Source organism: Balaenoptera acutorostrata, chromosome 11, assembly GCF_949987535.1.
Source record: "Balaenoptera acutorostrata chromosome 11, mBalAcu1.1, whole genome shotgun sequence".
Taxonomy (NCBI): Eukaryota; Metazoa; Chordata; class Mammalia; order Artiodactyla; family Balaenopteridae; genus Balaenoptera; species Balaenoptera acutorostrata.
Genome location: NC_080074.1, coordinates 47,758,644 through 47,785,656, shown reverse-complemented (window position 1 = coordinate 47,785,656; position 27,013 = coordinate 47,758,644). Strand labels below are relative to the sequence as shown.

General features: G+C 38.7%; 1 protein-coding gene across 3 annotated transcripts in view; it reads right to left on the bottom strand.

Moving 5' to 3' along the window:
• PTPRR (protein tyrosine phosphatase receptor type R) overlaps positions 1-27,013 on the bottom strand; it is a 297,821-nt gene that overhangs the window by 87,731 nt on the left and 183,077 nt on the right. For all 3 annotated transcript variants that reach the window (XM_057557387.1, XM_007195019.2, XM_057557388.1), the window contains 2 exons: positions 24,797-24,907; positions 14,616-14,878 (listed from right to left, as the gene is read on the bottom strand). In XM_057557387.1, the coding sequence (XP_057413370.1) occupies positions 14,616-14,878; positions 24,797-24,907 (374 nt within the window). The remainder of the gene's footprint in view (positions 1-14,615; positions 14,879-24,796; positions 24,908-27,013) is intronic.

Genomic DNA, 27,013 nt, shown 5'->3' with positions numbered 1-27,013 from the left:
CCACACAATCTCTTCTTTAGGGTCAGGACAAGAACTCTGTAGAAATGCTACCATCACGCAGCTAGGGGAAGCATATAACTCTCTTTAAAAATAGGTCATACGCTACAGAATGGCTCTAAGAGTTCCCAAAAGGTAACTGGAGTTTGCCCCTCATGGTGTGAGTGGACATGGAGACCACCTAGTAAATTTGGAAGCCAGTGTCAGGATCAGGTTGCAAGTTCATGGATGTTGAAGGATGGGGGGCGATGGTGTGCTGAGAAGCCCTTTCTGCTTGAATCTCAGGACAAGGCAGCCTGTGTGATGGGTGGTCTGGTGGAAGATATAGTAGAGTAGTAAGAGGACCCAATGGGACTTCTGTTACTCTGCTAGGGCCACAAGTGAGAAATAAAGGAAGGTGGAGAGAGGAAATGAGCTATTACAGTGATTGCTATTAAAGCTGCTTCCAGGTCTCCACTCTTGGGACTTACTCACAAAGGCTCAAACATTTCAGTCTGCTTGGAGAGAAGCTAGGTCTGTGCTTGTCAATATAAGTAATGGCCAATTTTTACCTTTTTAGGCAGAACTTTGCTACATTTAATTACTTAAAAATACATCTTGATTTCTGTTCTACTCTCCCTGGGTTGTATCCACTGTCATTTCTTTCACTTACCACTATTACCTTTTGTCTCATTTGCCACAAATTTTTAGGCAGATTTAAAAACTTTTGCCTCCAGTTTTTCAATCACAGTGGGTTTTTTTTAAATAATAAAGGAACCATTTAAAGTTTTTTTCTAACCCTTCAGAACTCCAATCCACCTTTATAAAAATGGAATTGTGTCTATCCTACAAATAAAGAAGAAAACAGCTTGAAGTTCACCATTAATGAAGGGCTGGAGCATGTTTCCAATGCCTCCCCAAATCTGGACATCCCCATAAAAATATTTTATAAAGATACGATTATAAAATAAGAGAAGCTTAAAATGTTATCTGTATCATCTAGGAGGAGGTAGGACAGAGGGGATATGTGCAGATTTTGGAGCCTGGCTGTCCAGATTTGAATCTTCAACTCCATCTTTATTTCTTTGTGACACCGTGCATGATATTCAATCTCTCTAGGTCTCTGTTAGCTCACTTGCAAGAAGGACATAAAAATAGCACCTGCCTCAAGGGGTGTTGTGAAGAGTGGATGAGATAATACGTTAGCCTGGTGGTTGGCATGTGGTACAGATGAGCAGTCAATACGTCAGCTTTTATTATGCATTCTCTCTTCCCACGCATGGGCAGCAGCTTGCTGGAGGAGCATGGACACGTGCCCTCCCTCGTCCTCTGTCTACTACACACACAGCGACATGGGCTCAGTTATTATCCAGGCTGACTGAACAACAGAGAGACCTCCCTGCCACAATCCTTGAGAACAGTTTTCAACTTGAGTTTTCTGGGTTATTGCCTCATGTCTTCCTCTCCGCTTTCTTTACTATATCCATGTTTGCCGCCATCTTGGTCCTTTGTGTTGGAGTGGCACCTGGTCTCCAGAATAGGAGCAACCAGATGCGAGAAAAAACTGAGACCAACAGTGAGCTTCTAGACTGGCCATGAAATGTTTATCTGCCTTGAGTATTTTAAAACTACCTCATAAAACTGAATTCTAGGGGAATTCCCTGGTGGGCCAGTGGTTAGGACTCCATGCTTTCACTGCCAAGGGCCCGGGTTCAATCCCTGTTCGGGAAACTAAGCTCCCACAAGACGCACAGCACAGCCAATACATACATATATACATAAATAATAAAACTGAATTCTACTTGATTTAGAATCTGAGTGGTGGTGGTGGGATGAATTGGGAGATTGTGATTGACATATATACATTAATATGTACAAAAGAGATAACTAGTAAGAACCTGCTGTATAAAAAAATAAATAAAATTAAATTTAAAAATGTAAACAAAAATCTGAAAAACATTCTGAAAGCCAAACGTGAAATTTGCTGAGAGGAATAACAGCATGACACTACATAATGTGCCTACTTACTAAACATACTGATTTGTAATCTATTTTTCACTTATTTTCCATAAAAGATAGGAACGTGCTCCCCCCCAACAATATAGGACTAGTTAGGAGTACAGCCTCTGCAGCCAGACTGCTTGGGTTCAAATTCTATTTGTCAGCCTCACACCCCCAGTAATTTACTATTCCGTTATTTCAGCAATAACGTAAACTCTCTGAGCATTAGTTTCCTCACTGTAAGGAGGGGATAAGTCCCTTGTGAGGATTAAATGAGATAAGGCATGTAAAGGGTCACTACATCTTATTGAGTTGTTACTTTTAGTGATGTTACTTGGCGTTCAATAGGATTGACTTCTAAATGGCTGTCTGTTACGTTATGATCCCCATACTGTCAGGCTGAGCAAACAAGTTGTGGTTGATAGACTGTGTTGCATGGTGTGGGTCATAGGTTCCGCTAGAACGAACGGTGCTTATTTGAAGGAGGCTATATTGTATGTGCATAACAGCCTGGAAAGATCAAGGAAACCTAGAATATAAACTTAGCTCTGTTATAACTAGTGTTGTAACCTTTGGTCAGTGCAGTAAAGCTGTTGGTGTCACACCTAGATCACCTTTACCGGGCTGGTTCCCCTCCACTGTTGCTGGGAGTATTGGCCATGGATGGTACACAGCTGCCGCTTCTCTGGAGAAATCACCTTTGGCTGATGGGAGTGGCCTAGTCCAGAGGTGCCTGGGAAGTTATGCCTCCACCATCCCCAGGTGGCCTGAAGTCAATGGCTGACTGGCATGGGGTACAGATGCCCCGCCCACTGGCCACAAGGTGGAACAACTCATGCTCCATCTCTCCCTGTGTGATCAGCCTGAGGCCAGACGTCAGCGGAAATCACCTCTTTGCTTGGCTTCGTCTCCTCTGTTCTGCTTCCCTTACTTTCCTTTAGGCTTCTCCTGGAACCTTCCTCCCCAATCACTTGGGACAAGAATCCTCCTCTCAGGCTACTTTTGGGGAACCTCACCTAACACCTAAAAAAGGAGATTCTGGGTCTCAGTTTCACTTGACAGGAAATGAGGGCGTTGAATCCATTTTTCACCAATGGGTCCCTTTCGTGAATACAGATTTTAATTTCCCGAGTATTTTGTATGCTTTGTACTCTCATATCCAGTTGTATGCATTCTACACTCTTTCCTGTACTTATATGTCCAAAGGGAGCTCAGTTGAGGAACAGTTAAGTATACATCGCCTAAGTTAAAATTTTTGAGCACTGAAATGTTTTTCTGCTAGGGAGAGCAGGGGACAGAAGTCAGGACATTGCCCCTTGCCTGGAGGAAATTACAGTAAACAGAGGCTTTGAGCTTAGGTTGCTTCCACCACTGCAGACATCTTTCTGGCTGTGACAGAAATCTCCCAGGCTCCGCCAGGTTGAAACCCCTAAGAAAATCTTTCAACTCGCATATCTGGGTGCTGTATCATCACTTGCACAGTATTTATGGACACCAAAACAAACCATGTTATGGTACAGTGTAAAGAAAAGTTAGAGAATGATTGCTCATTGGGTATCAGCAACCCTTGGGGGCCTGGGGAGGCCTTGGTTATGATAGGAAGAAAACCTCCATTTATGCCATATTCCTACTGGCACACTCACTGATTTCTGAGGCAAATTTAAGTCAGGAGTGAGAGTGCCTTGTTATGATGAGTCTACCCTTCCTTTCTGGACGGTTCTCTAATTGTCTTTGCTTGCTTTTTACCTCCAATAAAAAATCAGATGAGAAAAATGAGGAAATAATGTGAATCTACCTGTTGATTTCCTTTCCATAAAATTGGCTACAGTCATACAGTAGCCTAAAGGGGAACTCTGCAGAAACTCATATTTACAAGTTCTCTGTCTTCCTACGGAAGAAAGTGTGTCGTTCTAGGGTCTGAACGTGATCTCTTGTTTACTGGGCATTTGGAAGCTGGCAAAAGCCAGCTATAAAAATACAGTTCCCTTGAGAGTGACAAGTGAGGAATTTGAGGAAGACAGGGATGGGACAAAAGAACAAGGAACAGGAGCTAACGGTGGCCTCCTGCTATGCCAGCCATGTGACATTTGTTGTGTGGCTTAACTGTCACAAGAACTGTGCAGGGCATGTGTTATTCTCCTCATCACAGATGAACAAACAAGTTCCAAGTTATACATGTAGTAGGTGTGGAGCAGGCATCTGAATGTGTCTCCCAAATTCATGGACTCACCATGGGAAATGAATTCATCTGTTGCATGAGAATAGATTTAATTTGGTATTAATAGTTATTAAATAACATTAAATGGTCCAATTTATAAACAGGATGAGAAAACCTGTAAGTCAATTGACAGTTAAAAAATATTTATTATGTCAAATGGCAGGTTCAACTGTATCAATTCAGTTTAAAAAAGTTTCCCCGTTCCTGAGTTCAAAAATATAGCTGACCGAGTATAGGCTCGTGAAATGGGATCAGAGAATAAAAAACCAAAAGAGTACTAGATTTACGTTCCTTTTCCTTCTCAAAGGCACAATACCATTTTATATTGATTGTTAATTTTATGGTACCCTTTGAAAAAAGGTGGAACAGATATTATCATACCTATTTTGTAGATTGGGAAAACTATACCAAAAGGACTTAATTAACCTGTTGAGTCACTTATTTAGTAAATGTCAAGTAATATTAGCACAGAGACTCAGCTCTGTAGTTTATCATTAGGCTATTTGTTTTTATGGAATTAAAAAAATAAATATATGAGATCCTCAGATGTAAAGGAGCATTAATGAATTAACTAACTCCATAATATTTTTCAAGTGTTTACAATGTATCGGGCTTACAGGAACCATGGAACACACAGGAATATCTTGAGCCTGTACCTGTCCTTAAGATTCTCACAAGCTGGTGAAGGGACAGGACAATCCACCAAACACAAGTTTCAGTCCCTTTCTAAATTATTCTTTAATTAAAATCACTGCTAGAGGAGTGGTACATGTGAAAATTCAGAGGTGTTAAAAATCACCGTGGGCTTCGGTAGGTGTCATGGCCAAAGGTAGAAGGTATGTTTCGTGTTGGGATTTGGAGACTAGAGAGAGATATAAGAAGGATGAAGAGGAACCAGGTGAACAAAGGTGTACATGTGGAAAGGGACATAACACACTGAGAACAGACCGGAGGGTTTATTTGGGGGCAGAGTGGCAAACAGATTTGGAGAGAATGATCAGAGCCAGATAGTACAGGACCTCTAAGGCTCAGCAAGGTACTCTGTACCTTATCCTATAGGCAAAGGGGAGCTGTTGAGGATTTTTACACAGCAACAGAACATAATGCAAGTATTCCTATAGCGAGATAAATCTGAAGAGTGTAGAGTATGAATTGAGGGAGAGAAAAGAATTAGATCAGACAGAAAAGATGAAATAAAGTAATACATGTGAAATATCTAACACTATTAGTCCTGATGTCATTTTTATAATCATAAGACATGATAATTCAAATATAAAGCTAATGAGAGCTGGGTCCAGGGTGATGGTTACAAAGAGAGGAACTGATAATGAGAAAATCCAAGTAGCAAGAATCAATATGACCTGGTGACTAGTTGGAAATAGGGAGAAATGAGGGGACTGCTCTGTCCCTCACCTTATAAGTCTTTAATCTTCAGAACTTTCAGGGTATATCCTTTGTATTCAGTTAAGCATATGCAATAAGTCTCTATATTTTCTTTTATTTATTTTTAATTTAAAATTATATGTTATTATCAATTATATCAGAGTAATAGATTCTCTCCATCAGGGATGAGAGATTTATATGGCATGACCCAAAAGATTTCTGGGGACAAATGACTCATAATACAGCCTTTATGGTCTCATGGTGATTTTAATGAAGCCAGACTTTCATGCAATAAACAGAGGACTATTATTTCACTCCAGGATCAGGAGATGGAAGGCTGTAAAACACAAGGCTATTTTAAAAGCACCATTAGAACATATAAACATAAATTAAGTTTTAAGGCTTAAAACTCTCAGGAAAGTTTTCTTACTATATGGAACACTGTATGCCTCTCATCTTTTATCACTCTTAAAACTCATCACTATACCATCTTAGCAAGGGAATTATGGTAGAAAAGCAGGGTGAAAATAGGGATGGTGGAATAAGCAAAGTGTTTCCCTACAACTACTGGCCGTTAACCTGAGAATTATTCAATATAACACTCATTTATTCATTTAAGCATTTATTTCCAGGAGCTCTTGCCTTTTAGGAATTATGTTCTATATGAAAGAGACAAAGAGACAATGAAATCATATATGTGCCCTAAAGAAGCTTAGAGTTTACAGGGTAAGACAGATTAGTAAATGAAAATTTTACCTATACCTAAGAAGTTTATAAATACTGTATGCACACAAGGCTATGGGACTCGGGTAGAAAGGAGTGGAGGAGACAGAGCTGAATCTATGTTGGTAGGTGGGCTACAGGAAGAAGGGAAGGAGGTAATGGCTTCCAAGAGAAAGTGATGCTTGAATTGCCCTCTCCATATTCCTTGCCCATTCCTCACTTCTACTGCTCACCCCAGGACCGCTTCTCTCCTTTCTGGGTAATCCAACCACAGCCTCTTCTTCTCTTACTACCTTTTACATGGTTGATTCCTAAAGGAGTACCTCCAGCTCAATCTACCTCTTTGATAGAACTCTGAAGTTAAGGGGAGAAAGGAGTGCATGTGTGTGCCTAAAGGTAACCACCCAAAAACCAGGAAAAGTAATGTCTTGGAGGCCAAAGGAAGAGAGAGTTTCAAAGAGGAAGTAGGCGTTAGGGTTGGATGTGAAAAGAAACGAAATGTGTGCTTTGACTTTGGTGGTTAGACCATTGATATACTTGGCAAGCATATGTGAGAGAAACAGTGGATGCAGGACTTGAAGAAGACCAATGAGGCACCAAATAAACTCTGCTCATTTAAGACACATCTGAACAAGGAAGAAAACACAAGACCATAGGCGGAATTGGATTAAGGGAGTTTCTTTGATACAAAAGAGAACCATTTTCATGCTGAGGGTATAGCATTAGCAAAAAGGTTGCAGTTGAACATAGAGGAAGAAATTTGATGGAGTAAGTCATCAAGGTTGGGAGGAAAGGATGTGGAGCCCTTGTGGAAAGAAGAGCTTTTTCCTGCTCTGAGGCAGGAAGGAAGAGGGAGGTGATGGGTGGGGATGACCAGGGCGCAGGGAATCCACTTAACACTGATCACACACTTACTCTCTACAGTCTCCCATGTGGACCACAAAGATGAGCAAGACACCATCCCTGTACTCTCCTTTCTCAAACATTTACTTCATTTAAACAAATTAATGGATATTTAACCTTATGGTCCTTGTAATTCAAACATGCCCAGCAGTAGCCTACAAAGGGCAGGATGCTGGGAATAGGTACTCCCCAAAGGACTGAACCACTGACTTTGCTCAGAATTGGTGGTGCATGATGATAATAAAAATTAGTCAGACTTTCAGTCAGTTTTATGATCATCTTTAAATCATCTATAGAAAGTGACCCTCTTATCACTTTCATCTGAGCAGATCTTTTCTGCCACCCTGCCCTTGCTACACCACCAGTGCTCAGATGCCTGCTTCAAGGCTTCCCTTTGGAGCAAACATAAAGGCATGAAACTAATTTAGGTAACAAGAGTAAAAGAGCCTGAAGGAAGTGAAGAAGTCAAGTTTAACCCCTTCATATTACAGAAGAAGAAAAACGAGGCCCAGATAGGTGAATGATTCATCTGAAGCCACTCAATCCAGAAATGGCAGAGCTGGGTCTGGAGTCCAGTTCTCCTGACTCCTAGTTGGCCTTAGGGAGAAAGTCCATCTTGTCTACCTTTCCAGACTGCAGCCGAGACAGCAATTTGGTGGCATCCAAGTAAGAGAATGGTCCATGTAGACTCATGGATTCATAAGGAAACCAAAAAGTCTTTTGGGGGAGGAGGTAATAAGAATGACTTGATTGTTCTCCATTTCCCTTCCATTATGGAGTCAAAGTGTTCTCCTTTTATAGAACTTTGGAGATCACTGCAACAAATCCCTTTCTTTTCACTTCATTCATTATTGTTTGACAATACTTACAAAGAAATATGAATTACCCACTTGGCTTTTTGCAGTTCTTAAAGCCCCAAACTATATTTTCTGAAATGATATATGGGGTGTGTGTGTTTGTGTGTGTATGTGCATGTGGTGGAAAATATAATAAAAATTTGTATACATGATCTGAAAACCTAAGGCAACAACAAGGACAGTGATAGAAAATAGAGATCCAGGAAAATAAGTGGCGAACGAACCTGAGAGTGTACTCTGAGAAGCTCTTAGTTCCCCACTACCCTGATGTGCAATGTTGGATATAATATCAATCATATTTTAAATATAAACATGAAGCTTCTTATTTTAAGACATACCATGGGAAAGCCTTGCTTAATATTCTGGGGAAGCAAAGAATTAGCCCCTCATTTAAACATTTTGCATATTCTAGTTTTCCTATTTAAATTTGCTTTAAATGAGAATGTATCAGTGTAAGCACATCACAAAGGCAGGTAAGGCAACAAAGATAATGTCATGAAGCTTGAGATATTTACTGTTTGTTTTGCTCAAAGGAAGCAGAGGGAAAACTTTATAAAAATTAATTTGTGGTATATACTCCCTCTACCTTACTACAAAGAATGTGGTCTTTGGTGGGAAAGACGCTAAGTTTATTTCCAGTCCTTCTATCTACCAGAGTTTTGATGACGATTAAACAAGATTAAATGATTATAGAAGTTGTCCTGTAGTTGAAGAAGACTCGGCTTGGGTCTATACCAGCTTATGAAAATCAGATGTGACTAAAAGATTATTGATAACAGAGCAAGACTCTTTTAGGGGACAAGAAAAACTACTTCCTCCTGGTGTTCATTTGGTTAAGGTTAGGGTTCTACCCAATATGCCAATCATCTCTAGTTCTATCTTTTTCAGTTGGTGAATACTCTTTAAAAAAAAAAAAAAGTGAGGAGGGACCTTCAACATGGCGGAGGAGTAGGACATGGAGATCACCTTCCAACCCACAAATACATCAAAAATACATCTACATGTGGAACAACTCCTACAGAACACCTACTGAACGCTGGCAGAAGACCTCAGACTTCCCAAAAGGCAAGAAACTCCCCACGTACCTGGGTAGGGCAAAAGAAAAAAGAAAACATCAGAGACAAAAGAATAGGGACAGGACCTGCACCAGTGGGAGGGAGCTGTGAAGGAGGAAAAGTTTCCACACACTAGGAAGCCCCTTCACTGGCGGAGACAGGGGATGGCAGGGGGGAAGCTTTGGAGCCATGGAGGAGAGTGCAGCAACAGGGGTGCAGAGGGAAAAGTGGAGAGATTCCTGCACAGAGGATCAGTGCTGACCAGCACTCACCAGCCTGAGAGGCCTGTCTGCTTACCCGCTGGGACAGGTTGGGGCTGGGAGCTGAGGCTCGGGCTTCAGAGGTCAGATCCCAGGGAGAGAACTGGGGTTGGCTGTGTGAACACAGCCTGAAGGGGGCTAGTGTGCCATGGCTAGCCAGGAGGGAGTCCGGGAAAAAGTCTGGAACTGCCTAAGCGGCAAGGGACCATTGTTTTGGTGTGCATGAGGACAGGGGATTCAGACCACTGCCTAAATGAGTTCCAGAGGTGGGCATGAGCTGCAGCTATCAGCACGGACACCAGAGACTAGCATGAGATGTTAAGGCGGCTGCTGCAGCCACCAAGAAGCCTGTGTGCAAGCACAGGTCACTATCCACACCTCCCCTCCTGGGAGCCTGTGCAGCCTGCCACTGCCAGGGTCCCGTGATCCAGGGACAATTTTCCCAGGAGAACACACAGCACACCTCAGGCTGTTGCAACATCACGCCAGCCTCTGCTGCCACAGGCTCGCTCTGCATTCCGTACCACTCCCTCCCCCCCAGCCTGAGTGAGCCAGAGCCCCCGAGTCAGCTGATACTTTAACCCTGTCCTGTCTTGGTGAAGAACAGATGCCCTCAGGCGACCTACACGCAGAGGCGGGGCCAAATCCAAAGCTGAATCCCAGGAGCCATTCGAACAAAGAAGAGAAAGGGAAATTTCTCCCAGCAGCCTCAGGAGCAGTGGATTAAATCTCCACAATCAGCTTGATGTAGCTTGCATCTGTGGAATACCTGAATAGGCAACGAATTATCCCAAAATTGAGGCGGTGGACTTTGGGAGCAACTGTAGACTTGGGGTTTGTTTTCTGCATCTAATTTGTTTCTGGTTTTATGTTTGCTTTAGTTTAGTATTTAGAGCTTATTATCATTGGTAGATTTGTTTATTGATTTGGTTGCTCTCTTCCTTTTTTTAAAAAATATATATATATTTTTCCTTTTTCTCTTTTTGTGAGTGTGTATGTGTATGCTTCTTTGTGTGATTTTGTCTGTATAGCTTTGCTTTTACCTTTTGTCCTAGGGTTGTGTCTGTCTGTTTTGTTGTTGTTGTTGTTTTTTAGTATAGTTTTTAGCACTTCTTATCATTGGTGGATTTGTTTCCTGATTTGGTTGCTCTCTTCTTTCTTTCTCTTTTTTTTATTATTTTTATTTTTAACAATTAAAATTTTTTTTTATTTTAATAACTTTCTTTTCTTTCTTTCCTTCCTCCCTTCCTCCCTCCCTCCCTCCCTCCCTCTCTCCCTCTCTCTCTCTCTCTTTCTCTCTTTCTTTCTTTCTTTCTCTCTCTCCCTTTTCTTCTGAGCTGAGTGGCTGACAGGGTCTTGGTTCTCTGGCCGGGTGTCAGGCCTGAGCCTCTGAGGTGGGAGAGCCAAGTTCAGGACATTGGTCCACCAGAGACCTCCCAGCCCCATGTAATATCAAACAGCAAAAGTTCTCCCAGAGATCTTCATCTCAACGCTAAGACCCAGCTCCACTCAACAGCAAGCAAGCTCCAGTGCTGGACACCCCATGCCAAACAACTAGCAAGACAGGAACACAACCCCACCCATTAGCAGAGAGGATGCCTAAAATCATAATAAGGTCACAGACACCCCAAAACAGTGTCTGTTTTGCCCACCAGAAGCAGTCCTGCCCACCGGAAAGACAAGATCCAGCCTCATCCACTAGAACACAGGCACCAGTCCCCTCCACCAGGAAGCCTACACAACCCACTGAACCAACCTTACCCACTGGGGACAGACACCAAAGACAACGGGAACTACGAACCTGCAGCCTGTGAAAAGGAGACCCCAAACACAGTAAGTTAAGCAAAATGAGAAGACAGAGAAAAACAAAGCAGATGAAGGAGCAAGGTAAAACCCCACCAGACCAAACAAATGAAGAGGAAATAGGCAGCCTATCTGAAAAAGAATTTAGAGTAATGATAGTAAAGATGATCCAAAATCTTGGAAATAGAATGGAGAAAATACAAGAAACGTTAACAAGGACCTAGAAGAACTAAATAGCAAACAAACAATGATGAACAACACAATAAATGAAATTAAAAATACTCTAGATGGGATCAAAAGCAGAATAACTGAGGCGGAAGAATGGAAAAGTGACCTGGAAAATAAAATAGTGGAAATAACTACCGCAGAGCAGAATAAAGAAAAAAGAATGAAAAGAATTGAGGACAGTCTCAGAGACCTCTGGGACAACATTAAATGCACCAACATTTGAATTATAGGGGTCCCAGAAGAAGAAGACCAAAAAAAAGGGACTGAGAAAATATTTGAAGAGATTATAGTTGAAAACTTCCCTAATATGGGAAAGGAAATAGTCAATCAAGTCCAAGAAGCACAGAGAGTCCCATACAGGATAAATCCAAGGAGAAACATGCCAAGACACATATTAATCAAACTATCAAAAATTAAATACAAAGAAAAAATATTAAAAGCAGCAAGGGGAAAACAACAAATAACATACAAGGGAATCCTCATAAGGTTAACAGCTGATCTTTCAGCAGAAACTCTGCAAGCCAGAAGGGAGTGGCAGGACATATTTAAAGTGATGAAAGGGAAAAACCTACGACCGAGATTACTCTACCCAGCAAGGATCTCATTCAGATTTGACGGAGAAATTAAAACCTTTACAGACAAGCAAAAGCTAAGAGAATTCAGCACAAGCAAACCAGCTTTACAACAAATGCTAAAGGAACTTCTCTAGTCAGGAAACACAACAGAAGGAAAAGACCTACAATAACAAACCCAAAACAATTATGACAATGGTAATAGGAACATACATATCAATAACTACCTTAAATGTAAATGGATTAAATGCTCCAACCAAAAGACACAGACTGGCTGAATGCATACAAAAACAAGACCTGTATATATGCTGTCTATAAGATACCCACTTCAGACCTAGGGACACATACAGACTGAAAGTGAGGGGATGGAAAAAGATATTCTATGCAAATGGAAATCAAAAGACAGCTGGAGTAGCAATTCTCATATCAGACAAAATAGACTTTAAAATAAAGACTATTACAAGAGACAAAGAAGGACACTACATAATGATTAAGGGATCAATCCAAGAACAAGATAGAACAATTGTAAATATTTATGCACCCAACATAGGAGCACCTCAATACATAAGGCAAATGCTAACAACCATAAAAGGGGAAATCGACAGTAACACAATCATAGTAGGGGACTTTAACACCCCACTTTCACTAATGGACAGATCATCCAAAATGAAAATAAATAAGGAAACACGAGCTTTAAATGATACATTAAACAAGATGGACTTAATTGATATTTATAGGACATTCCATCCAAAAACAAGAGAATACACTTTCTTCTCAAGTGCTCATGGAACATTCTCCAGGAGAGATCATATCTTGGGTCACAAATCAAGCCTTGGTAAATTTAAGAAAATTGAAATCGTATCAAGTATCTTTTCCAATCACAATGCTATGAGACTAGATATCAATTACAGGAAAAAAAATCTGTAAAAAATACAAACACATGGAGGCTGAACAATACACTACTAAATAACCAAGAGATCACTGAAGAAATCAAAGAGGAAATCAAAAAATACCTAGCAACAAATGACAATGAAAACACGACGACCCAAAACCTATGGGACGCAGCAAAAGCAGTTCTAAGAGGGAAGTTTATAGCAATACAATCCTACCTCAAGAAACAGGAAACATCTCAAATAAACGACCTAACCTTACACCTAAAGCAATTAGAGAAAGAAGAACAAAAAAACCCAGACAGCCTCTTCAATAAGTGGTGCTGGGAAAACTGAACAGCTACATGTAAAAGAATGAAATTAGAACACTCCCTAACACCATACACAAAAATAAACTCAAAATGGATTAAAGACCTAAATGTAAGGCCAGAGATTATAAAACTCTTAGAGGAAAACATAGGCAGAACACTCTATGACATAAATCACAGCAAGATCCTTTTTGACTCATCTCCTAGAGAAATGGAAATATAAACAAAAATAAACAAATGGGACCTAATGAAACTTAAAAGCTTTTGCACAGCAAAGGAAACCATAAACAAGATGAAAAGATAACCCTCAGAATGGGAGAAAATATTTGCAAGTGAAGCAACTGACAAAGGATTAATCTCCAAAATTTACAAGCAGCTCATGCAACTCAATATCAAAAAAACAAACAACCCAATCCAAAAATGGGCAGAAGACCTAAATAGACATTTCTCCAAAGAAGACACACAGATAGCCAACAGGCACATGAAAAGATGCTCAACATCACTAATCATTAGAGAAATGCAAATCAAAACTACAATGAGGTATCACCTCACACCAGTCAGAATGGCCATCATCAAAAAATCTACAGACAATAAATGCTGGAGAGGGTGTGGAGAAAAGGGAACCCTCTTGCACTGTTGGTGGGAATGTAGATTGATAAAGCCACTATGGAGAACAGTATGGAGGTTCCTTAAAAAACTAAAAATAGAACTACCATATGACCCAGCAATTCCACTACTGGGCATATTCCTTGAGAAAACCATAATTCAAAAAGAGTCATGTACCACAATGTTCACTGCAGCACTATTTACAATAGCCAGAACATGGAAGCAATCTAAGTGCCCATCGACAGATGATTGGATAAAGAAGATGTGGCACATATATACAATGGAATATTACTCAGCCATAAAAAGAAACGAAATTGAGTTATTTGCAGTGAGGTGGCTGGACCTAGAGACTGTCATACAGAGTGAAGTAAGTCAGAAAGAGAAAAACAAATACCTTATGCTAACACACATATATGGAATCTAAAAAAAAAAAAAAAGGTTCTGAAGAATGTAAGGGCAATAGAGGAATAAAGACACAGATGTAGAGAATGGCCTTGAGGACACGGCGGTGGGGGAGGGTAAGCTGGGACGAAGTGAGAGAACGGCATGGACACATATACACTACCAAATGTAAAATAGATAGCTAGTGGGAAGCAGCTGCATTACACAGGGAGATCAGCTCTGTGCTTTGTGTCCACCTAGCGGGGTGGGATAGGGATGATGGGAGGGAGGCGCAAGAGGGAGGTGATATGGGGATGTATGTATATGTATAGCTGATTCACTTTGTTATACAACAGAAACTAACACACCATTGTAAAGCAATTATACTCCAATAAAGATGTTAAAAAAAAAAAAAAAGCAACATGTAGGGGGATCCCGAAAAAGCTCTTACCTCTCCTGAAGTCCTATGGGCTTCATTTTGAAAGGAGAAGGGCAGACAGAGGTGGTGGCTTTGATCTCAGGAGTGTATTGGCCTTCAGGGTCCACAACCACATTCAGTACCTTTGGAACCTTCTCAGGCTGGACCAAACTGTTGGCTGTCTTGGACTCAGACTGTGCTGGCTGTAATGCAATGGGTGACAGGTGGATCTCCTGATTTTTCTCTTTATCTTGTCTCAGGGAAAGCTGAAATTTTTCTTTTAATCTGTAAAGAATCTATAGAAGGAGATATAAAGTGTTCCTGTCACATTTTTCATGTTCAACAATAAAGTATGATCTCCTCCATCCCAACCTAGAAGACAAACCAAAATAAGGTTTGATGATAGTACAAATCTAGGATGATTTCTCAGTTTTATGGTATTGAAGATTTTCCTCAAAAAGATATGCTATTTGTTTCTAGTTATGGAGCACAAACATATTAAATATATACATACATGATCTACTCCTCAAATATAATTCAAAAGCAAATATGGCTAATTTTATAAAAGTGTCAGATGTCAGTTTGATCACATGTAAGCTCTTATTCAAAATGACTGAAATGGAAAACTTATAGAAGGAATAACCATGAAATGGGGGCTTGTGACATGTTTAGAAACAGAGATTTGTATCCAGTACAACATGTAAGAAGAAAGTCTTGCCAAGTATTAACTAAAGAATAGTAATGCTATAAGCCACAGTTTCTTAATGTTGGTAAATTTCTGCATTAGTCATATATTAACTTGAGTATCTGGTAAATACTTGAAAAAAATTAAATTTAGGATATGTGTCAAAGAATAATTTGGGCAACCAGCATTTTCTTTCTTACCCTTTGCTCCTTTAAATTTTTAATGCATGTAGAAAAACCGCAAAAGTATCATGTTCCTTCATTCTCAGAGCTCTTTCTAGAATGGCTAATTCAATCCAGAAAACTTTTAAACTTTTAAAAGAACTAGACTGACTTTGCTGGGACACTTCAGTGGACCAAATTGTGAGGCGAGCTAAGTTTGCCCTTCCTGTCCTCAGTCTTCCCTTTTTTATAAGCCTTTCCCCCCCCCTTTCTCTCCTTTCTTTTAAAAATACTTATGAACTGTTATATTTTTATATTTTTTAAATTTATTTTTTTTCCAGTTTTATTAAGATATAATTGACATGTAACATTGTACACGTTTACGATGTACCGCATAACGATTTCGTACTTTTTCTCTTTTCTTGATAATAACTCCTTTACTCCAGTTCCTACAGAGAGTAGATGTCCTTGTGTTTCTTCAAGTCTGTTCTCAGGGAGGTGATTTGATAAGTTATTCACACGAAGTGGTGACTCAACCTGTAATCTGCAATTATAGCACTGATGACAGCAGCATCTTAAAAAACCTTTAGGCCAATCAGACTCCCTGTTTAATTTCTGGAGCCCATTAGCTGAATGACTGTTATTTTAGGGGAGAGGGCAGTCCTGGCACTTGTCAACCACATTTACTCTAACTAGTCTTGAGGCTAATTTTTTCTTTCCAATTGCCTTTAAATTCTAGTCACCTCTATATTTGAAATCTACTGAAAATATATAAGATCGAAATATATATATTTTCTTGGTAAAGGATGAACACTGATGAGAATTTATTTCAGGGAAATTTTAGAAAATATTTGTCCGGTATTCTCAAAATATATTGGTAAAAAACAGTCTGTTCGACAAAATATGATTATAAAAAAAGAATCAGGATGAAATAAAAACACAACAATCTAAGATGAGAAGGTATCAGACTGAGATTAAGAAGAAAAGAATTCAAAGAACTGAAAACTCAGCAGCAGGGTGTAAATCTTCTTTTAAGCAATAAGGAACAGAGCTGACAAGGCAGAAAATACAATCAGTGGTGGATATGGCAAAGTTGAGAGACTGCCTGGAATTTATAGCAAAGGATAAACAAATGAAGATGAAAACAAGAGAAAAGACGGGATATGGATGTCGGAGAAGAGTCATGGTAAATAATAAACAAGAATAAATGAGAGGGAAGCAAGTCATTCAAAACTATTTTTCAGTGCCCACTTACTTTATGCCTTGTGTGAGGTACAGGGTACTCCGTTGTGAACAAAATAGAGTGTACCCTGTTCTTATGGAATTTAGGGATATGGAATGAAAAAAGTTCTTAGTTTTTTTTTTTTTTTTGAGTGTGTCAATTGAAAGAAGAGTAAATGTGAGAAGAAAATCGAGCAATTTTTGTGACTTGAGAAAAAACGCACATTATCGAGGATGCATGAACCCCATACCCAGATAAATTGATGTTCATGTGAATAAAGCCAACAGAAAGAATTTCTCAGATACATAGCATCTCAGAAAATATATTACCTGTCTACCCTTCTTGAAAAATTTTACTCAAAATCATGAGAAATATGACTCAGAATGAAGAACTGAAGAAGTAGAAATTGTAATATGAAAGGGAGCTCTGGAATTATTTAAACACAGAATGAAAATGAAATTTAATTATGTCTCAGTTCCAACATCTCAGGTTGTAATAACAATAAAGAAGCTTGAGGAAGGCAGAGAAATAAAAAATAGAGGTGAATGTATGTTAAGTGACTTTTTAGTTAGGGATACAGAGGGAATGGGAGTTAGAGCGGTCACGAGAGGTCCTTCTGACCTAATTATACATTAAAGAAATTGCAGTCTAGCTAAATAACCTTTAGCTGCTGGTCCAAAGTCAGCAGTTAGCCGTGGCAGAGCCAAACTCAAAGGCAGCTCTGCCTCGCAGGCCTGGTCACTTCCCACCCCTTACATGCCCTTCGCCACACCATCCTTCTTAAAGATTGACTCTGAAATCACATCGGCTGCTGATGTGATTCTCACCACTGCGTTTCAACAGCACCAAATCTAACAGTGTGTCTTTTGTACATTGAAAGCTCTCTTTAAGGAAAAGGACTCTATGAACATATAAGGTGTAACTAGATATGCATATTAAAATACTGAAGATGAATACCCTTACCCTGTGCATAATGCCTAAGGATGGGGAGGTGTTTTCCAACTTACTGCTTCTTTTCAGTTTCTATGACCCTCAAAAGGCACTTTGCCGCCACTCTGCACAAACAAAAACCACACTAGAACAATATCAATCAGATGACACATCTGTGTTAAGCTAAATACCTAATTACTAAAAGATGAGGCAATTCAAATTTAAGGTGGGATAGCTTTTTATTTTTTTAATTGTAAGCAAGTTATTTTCCTGAATGAGAAAAACAGACATATCTGTAACTTTACAAAAATATATTTAATAGAAGATAATGCATATATTGTATATTCTAAGTTTTTCACATCTAACTATAATATGTAAATAAAACATTCACTTGCCTGTTTACATTCGGGTTTTGGAGAAGCATATTTCAAAAATGGAAATGAGAAAGCCAAGGAAATGTCGACCTTCTCCCTAGTTCCTGACAGGAGACTTTTATGACGATGTGAGTGTAAAACTAGTTCAAGTCCAAAGTCCTTCTTTACCATCCTCGAGCTTATGTTCTTGATGGAGAACCTTTGCCACATATTTTACAGTCATCTGTTTACTTTATCTCTGTTTAGAGGTCAATTTTTTAATCTATATCTATGTAGTACGTGTAAAAATGGATTTCTACATCTTTAATTAGGGAAAAGCAGAACTTGGAGAAGATACAGTGTTTCTAAGACACTGTTTAAATACTCAGCAGAGAGATTTGGGCTGTCTGATAAAATGTGGAAAGAATTGGAGAGGTCGCTACTTGGCAATAGAGCAGTTGTCATGGAATTAAGCTCTAACCGAGTGTTTCTCAACCGGCAGGGATTTTGCCCTTCAGGGGACATTTGGCAACGTCTGGAGACCTTTTTTGGTTGTGGTACTGGGGTGTGTGCAGCGTGCTACTGGCATCTAGCGGGCAGAGGCTGGAGAAAATGCTAAGTACCCTGCAATACACAGGACAGCCCCTTTCCCCCCTGACAGAATTATCCAGTCCAAAGTGTCAGCAGTGCTGCTGTTGAGAAACTGGTATAAGGGACCTTAAAAATAATCTGGTATAATCTCTTCACTTCACATTTAAACCCAGAGCGGTTGAATGATTTATGGTAGGTTAGAAATGAAGTCTAGGATCCGGGCTTCCTGACTTATGCCTGTAACCATTCTACTCTACTGGGTCTTCTAAATCCCGACAGCTTTCTTCCCAACCTCTTTTCCAAAGCCTCTGGAAAAGTGATGTCAGAAATTTTTCTCTGCACAGATCAAGATCTGGAATATACCATATGCATGTTTCTCTATATGAATGCACTTTGTTTCCAAACTCAACCTAAAAGCTGCCATAGGAATAGCAAGTCAATATTTTTGACTTTCCCTTTAAGAGCTTCTTGTTTCAATCCTGGGATGCAATAAAGTCATTTGGTAATTTGAAAAAAGAAAAAGAATGGAATATTGAATGAAAGGACCTGTAAAAGTCAAAACTAAAGCAGGAGAAAAAAATAATAGCAGGAAGAAGAGAACCAGAGAAACACAGAAATGAGAGGAAGCTAAAAAAAAGAAGCCTATAAAGTTATTTTGCAGCTTATAATTTTCATTTTAAAAATATTATTAAGTGGTACACCTTAAATTTACACAGTGTTATATGTCAAATATATTTCAATAAAAAAACACATAGGTGGGTAACACACAAAACATCTGTTTGTATTAAAATATGTTCAAATCTCAAAATGATGTCACCAACTAACAGTCATAGCATTTGTCCTTTGCAGTAGTTTATAGTTAGCTCTGAAATAGTTCATCCATTCATTTCTTTCAGTTTAAATGTGAATCAATTGCTACTACGTTCCAGAAACAACATTGTGGATGCAAAGATAGCACACAATCCTCACTTTTGGGAGTTCACTGGCTTCCAGAAGAGAAAGATGTGTAAAAATGATGTCCAGTACCAGATACTAGGTGCAAAAACAGAGATGTGTCAACAGCAGGTATGGTGTGGTACACATTTATCACCTCTGTCTGGGTTGAATGTCTCTGATTAACACAGGCATTCCCATTTATTCCTGGACCCCTTTGTGGCCAGAAATAGATGTTTACAAGATAGTGTGACAGGACTGGAAGAAACTAACAGTGTGACTCCTTTATACATGAGATCACGGTAAAGAGCCCAGCCTTTTAATCCAGATAGACTTGGGTTTGAATTCCAATGCCTCCCCTCAGACACCCACACACATATACCCACCCACTGCTTGTTCTTGGTCAAGTCACTTATCTTCTCTGATTCTTGGTTTCCTCTTCAGTAAAATTAGGAAACTAAAATACAGTAACTGTTTATACATAGGGCCTATAATTAATAATACTGTATTGTATACTTAAAAGTTCGCTAAGAGGATAGATCTTACGTTAAGTGCTCTTATCACAACACAAAATAATAATAATAAATAAAGAGGGCAGGAAGAAACTTTTGGAGGTGATATATATGTTCATGACATAGATTGTGGTGATGGTTTTATGGGTGTGTGCTTATCTCCAAACTCATCGAGTTGTTTACATTAAACATGTACAGCTTTTTGTATGTCAATAAAGTGGTTTTAAAAATACATTGTTTAGTACCAGGCAGTAAATTTAGTACCAGTAAATGGCAGTAAATGGAAGAAAATAATCATTATTATTATTATTATTTTTCTTATTATTGAGAGGGTTGTATTTTGAGCTAAATGGTTTTTATTAACCAGAAAAAAACTGAAAATTAGTTTGAGACATGCCTACTTTGGTAAATGGTTCTGTAAACAAAGTGTTTCAGCTAGGAATCTAGTCCCATTTTCCTCAATCCCTAGGAATTATATATAACATATTAGAAAAGTATGGCTATTTATGTCCACCTTTGACATGCATTTTCTTTGTGATGCTTGGGCTGTAGTAGGTAGTCTGGTAAAGAATTTCCTGCCTCAGCTACCAAGACCATGACTAGAGAAACTCTTTGGATGACACATGAATGGCTCTTCTATGGGTCTAACAAGCCAGAGCTTTTATTGACCCAAACAGCTCTTTTTTATGTGTTTTCTAAAATCGCTTTTCAGTAGCAATCTGGTTTATAGACAGCTCTACCTACATTCCATAAATACTTTTGCGCTTGTTAATAAACCTCTAAGTGCACTGAAGATCTAATGTAGATGATAAACGGTGTTCTTTCTATTATTTATTCCAACTTAAGGACTAATTCTTCTTAGTAATATATTCCTCCACCTAAAACAGACTGAATGGATTGGAAGTTGCCCACACATTTTTTCTTGGAAAATTGTATTTGTCTATTTGTTGCACCACCCACTCTACATTCACATTTGAGAGGTGCTAAATAAGTCACACATTTGAAAATGTCATGCATGTCTAATTTTATGCCTGGCAACACACATTTTTTCTTACATTTTAAGGAAAGTAAATAATATGCCACATTTCAAAAATTTTGCCAAGGCTTATGTTATTGTTACAGAGCACATAATCCTCCATGACAGCAATTTACCTATATAATTTCATAATAAAACCACATGCTTTTCATTTCTATGATATGAGAAAGGCTTGGACACAAATAATGGCATTTGATCTTTCATAAACATAATTAATGCCAGAGGGAAATTTCTGAGTTATATCTTTTCCTTTGCCATGGAATCAACAAAATTATGGGAAACAGAAACCAGAATATACTTGCTTGAAAATCACAAAAGTGATAGTATAACTATTACTGAGAGATCCAAGGAAAAACTTACTTTAAATCAAGATCAGTATCAAAAACATTTGAACAAGTACAAAGATAAGCTTATTTTAGAGAATCACATTTGACTAGTCCCTAAATGTGAACTGTTTACTTGTCAGTGGTTAAGCTGTATCAGATAAATACAACTTCACCTTAATCCTGTCTATCAGGTAGTATTTATTTTTCTATCAATATTAATTCCTTTCTGTACTACTGGTTCCCCTGTTATTTTTAAAGTGACCCTTTCACATTAAAAAGTAAGAGAGTGTTTGAAATATATCATTCTACTACTTTCATTTATTCAAGAACTGTTGGAATACAAATCAAAATGTGTTTCTTCTCTCTCACTACTCCCCATCTCCAATGCATTCCTCTCCCAGGAAATGGAAGCACCACCCATCCAGGTAGTCAGTCAAATAATGTAGGAGTCATCCTTCATTTTTTCTCTTTCTTCCTCCCAGAGAATCAGTACACAGTAAGTCCTGTGAGTTCCACCTGCAAATAAATCTCCATCCTTCACTTCTCTCCATCTACACCATCACCCTCTACTCTGGGCCGCCATCATATTTCTCATCAGGCTAATACAATAGCTGCCAGAAAGGCCCTCCTGCTCCCACACTTCACCCCAAGCTCTGTCCCCAACCACTCGCCACCAACAGAGACCACAATCTTTTAAAATACACAAATCAGATCACATCAAAGCTGTGCCTAAAACACTCAGCTTACACCCTTCTCCTGGAAACCAGAGAGGCCCAGCTGCTCCACCTGCCGTATCCTCTGCCTGGGAGCCCCTTCCCTACATGTTCGTATGTCTCAGGTGTCTCCGATTGCTTCACTACCTATTGCTCCGGCTCACTATCATCTCTTCATGGCCCTTAAGGCTTTTGAGTTTCTACAAAATTAATAAACTTTATTTTTTAAAAGCAGTTTTAGGTTTACAGAAAAACTGAGCAGAGAGCACAGAGTTCTCATATACCCCCTCTCCCATAGCTCCCTCAGCAGCTTTCCCTGTTATTAACATCTTGCATTCACGTGGCATACTTGTTACTATTGAGCCTACACTGATATGCTATCATTAATGAAGTCTAGAATGTAGATTAGGGCTCACTCTCAGTGTTGTACATTCTGTGGGTTTTGACAAATCCCTAATGTCATGCACGCACCATTACAGTATCATACAGAATAGTCTCACTGCCCTAAAGGTCCAGCTATTCATCCCACAGCTTCTGGCAACCACTGATCTTTTTACTGTCTCTATAGTTTTGCCTCTGCCAGAATGTCATATACTTGGAATCACAGAATACGGTCACTACTTGATTTTTTAAAATGTTAACGTAATTATTGTCTGGGTGCCCCTCTGGACTATAGGACTCATGAACACAGGGACCTCACCTGTCTTGTTCCTTCCTTTGTCCACAGGGCCAACAACAGGCTCACAGAGAGCCCTCTGCAGGAATTCCTGGATTGAATGAATGGATGAATCTACCTACCAGCCCAGTAGGGAGCAATCACCTACACACTTCTGAAACATTCCTTTCACAGTTTGTTCTAGTAACTTTGGAGCAGCCTTATTTAGATTTTTGAATTTTACATGGATGTTTTGCAGACACTGGGAAAGGAAGAGTTAGTTGTTCCCTGGCCCCAGGTAGGTGAGGGTGTGGCTTCTACAAGTCCTATTACTACTTGCGATCAGTATGTCAGGCAGGAGTTCATCCAGTCATGGTGGATACAGGGGCGCTCCCTGAGTTGGAGATGCAGAATCTGGAGCATATCTAACAAGTGAATGGCAACCTCTGCTCTGCCTCTCTCAGCCCTCTAGGACTCACCAGCTGCTCGGGAATCTGCTTTCCCACTTTCCTCCTTGCCTTTGCTCTTCTGAATTGTTAAGTATTTACTCCCTGAATAATCTCCATTTTTATCACTCTGTATCCCTTTCTAGCCTCCCCTTCCTTCCAACGTTCCAAGCAGAAAAATACCCTAATTGTGACTTATGAGAGGGAGGACAACACTTGAGATTTCCTTTATTTAAAAAAGAAGAACCACATATTTCAAAACACAATTAACCGTAACAAGGAACCACACCCTCTCTACCTAAAAAATGCCCAGAGGTCTCTGCCAAAATTTCCATAAAACCTCCAACTTTCATTAAAATTCTTTACCCTTAATCTCACTATTTAAGATATAAAAATCCATTTTCTTACTCAATTCTTAAATTATTCTTTTGTCGATATTGTCACAATTTTTAGAAATCTTCTCTCAGTGCCTGGCCCATAGGAGATGCCTCTAAATTCATGATGATAGAAACTTTAGGGTGAATGGGAGCTTGCTACTTTCTGTATTTTAGATTCTAGGAAATATGCCCATCTTCACCCTATTCAAGGCCTTAATTGTTTTATATCCTTCAAGTTGAGACCCACTCAGCCTCTGTTTTCCAAACGGGGCCCTAATCTTTCTAACATAAACCTCTTCCAGGAGGAGGAGCAGAAATAAACAAAATCCGTTAAGACACTTAGCAACACTGTTGGTTGCGGGAAGACTAATTAGCATGATGTCTTTTGGAGGGGCTTTTAAAAACTAAGGAAGGAATATTTTTAAAAATGTGCAAAATTAAACAGAACATAGCCCACAGGAAGAAAAGATATTAAAACCCATCTGTAAACTTCAAATATTTTAAGTTATATCACAGAATTTTCAAAAGAATAGGAAAATCTTATCATTCTATTGGAAAGGTAACTGTTAACTCATTCAGTACCAAAGAGCACTGCCTAGTCTAGTGTGTTTAGGTTTATTTGGGGTTCTATGTTTTTAATATGAAATATACTTTTAAAGTCTTCATATCTATAATTTGTAATTTACAGAGCTATTTGCAGTGCATACTTTCATACCTTTACATTATTCATTCACCTAAAAAATTAGTTGATTATGGATTGTTTAGCCCTTTAGCCTATAATTGTCTCCTTTTCATGCCTGGAATTTCATATATTACTTTCAAGGCCCTTTAAAAATAAGAAAACCTTATTTTTACTCATTAAGAAGTAAGCTTGCCCCAAGACATATTTCTTTTTAAAATTTTTCCCAAGTTGCATAAAGATAATATAAAAGAAGAAACAAAGCAAGTCCAAAGTGTACCCATGAGACTTAAATGACTTTGAGGATTTCAGTGACCTCGGTAAATCACTTTCTAAAACTTCGTTCTCAGGGTTGATCAAGTCACGAAAAGCCTCAGTGCAATTACAGTCTTATTCAGCAAGTCAGAATCCATAATTCCGTAGGTTTTCCTTTAGCTATCACTCTGCTGTCAGATGTGAAATATTCCCAACCTAACAGGGTCATAGTCTTGCTTCTGTTCTCAGTCTTTTCAACATTCTTTTGAATGGCAATATATCCAATAATATTAAGCAGTGGGCTCAGTAAAGGATAAAATATATAAAGAAGCAAACTTACCATCAAACACGTTACTATAATAACAAATATGCTGAGAAAAATGACAACAGCATAAAATCCTTCTTTGCTCCAGATTTTGTCCGCTTCATGCTGCCCTTGTAAAACATTTTTCTTTGAAAGCAAAACAGAAAGTCCGATGTTAAATGAGAGCTTGAGGAGACTGGCGTTCTTATCAGACACTAAACATAATTTTAGCTTGATTCCATTCAGTGTAGTAGAACACATTTACATCCCCCGCTGCCAGAGCTGCTTCTCAATCTGATCTAAGACATTGGATTGCCGTTCTTATACATTAAGACTCTATTTTATCTCCTGTACAGGAGGAAGCATGCCCGACATGGCATATCGGGCCCTAGGCTTTGTGAGTGTCCCTCAAGGTCTCTCTTGGAAACTACCTGGTTCACAGGTGAGAGAGTTCTGTTCTTTTCTGTGCTGAGGAAATTGTTTATGAAGCTCTTCTTACTCTGCTTTCAGGCTCCTCCCATAACATCAACACCCTGCTTGACGTGCTGTAATACTGCTCTCAGCTTTTAAACAGAAGTGAAACAGGTGCAAACAAAATCTCATGATGCATCAATAAACAGAGCAACAATGTCGGCATCATTGCCTTCTTTCGTGTTTTTTTTTTTCTTTTATGAAATCTTTTTTTAAAAATGCAGTCTATTTTGTCAAAATCTGATTAATGTACCACTTTAACCACATAAATTGTTAGGATTTTATATTTTATTTAAATTTTATTTATTTATTTATTGTTAGGATTTTATATTTTATTTAAAGGGAACACCAGAATGTCCAGAATTATTTGGCACTAAAAGGGAAAATAGTTTTACTTTAATTTATTTCTTCCTTTGTTTATTTACTTAGCTTACTATTTGAGGGGTGGAAGGGTAGAGAAAAAGCATGAATAACATGTGAATGAGTGATTTAGTTTTATTTTACCCATTCTTTTTAAAAAAGCACATCTACTAAAATCACATCTTATAATAATGCAGTAAAATTTAATAATTCAGTGAAATTTATAGATTTATGGTTAAAGAAAATTGACCTTGAAACAAAATGGTCCACAATTAGGAAAAGAATATAAAGGCTAAATCAAGTCAAATGCTCCCACTCATCTAAAATTACATTTTGTTGGAGTCTGCTTTTTCCCCTTTTGGTTGCGATGTCTCTAATGATTAAGAAAGCCTTGAGAAGCACGATAGTGAATGATGAAAGGCCACATGGAGAGTGGCCCTGGAGAATGAGAGGTCATCTTGTGCATTCCAGCATCAGATGAATTCCCAGCTTAATGTAACCCCTGGGATGACTTCAGCCTATACTATGTGGAAAAGAAGAACCACCCAGCTGATCCTAGTCAACCTACAGAGTCATGAGAAATAAATAGTAGTTGTCTCAAAAAGAAAAAAAAAAAAAAAGCCTTCAGCAAAACCTGTTCTTGTAGGTGTCTGAAGTTGGAAATCATTGTTAATTATTTTTCAAGACTTAAAAAAAAATGCATTCCACATTTGTAAACTAGACAAAAAGAAATATTTGCCTTGAAAAATATTTTATGAAAACTTTTATCCTGAAACTCAAGCGAGTCTTGGTGGGGAGTTGAACAAAACAGAATGGAAAGGATCTTTGAGTTCAATTGTGGTTACAATAACTATGTGAGGAAGACCTCTATTGCTTGAAGTAGTTGAGTTTCCATTTCCTTTGCTTGTAAAATATAGATATGCTCACTGTAATATCTTACCTTCTTTAAGACATAGACACATTTATAGATGCAAGAAATGATTTATGCATGTTTTTAAAATACATAAATGGTAAGTTGATGGAGAATCTGAAAATACTTGCTTGATGAAATGAGTAGAAACCAATATGTCTTGAAAAGGAAATCTTGGGTTCAAGTGACAACTTGTCTTTTACTCATTTACCTTAGCCAGATCATATTTTATTCCAATGCCTCTGTACACATAGCTGGAAACTAATAGAAAACTCTTGTAGAAATCAAGTATAAATATGGAAATGAGTTTTTTTGCAGGCAAATAAATAGCATCTATTGCTTGCTATAAAAGCAAACCACTTAAGCCTTCAAGTAGGCAGCATAAACTTGTCAAATTTAAGTGTGAGGATCTGAGCTTTAGTTCATGTAAAATTTGAATTAAAAAAGGAGTGGTTAGGTGGGTGGAAAGAGATTTTGTGTTCCTAACCTGATTTGGTTCATTTCTTTTTTTT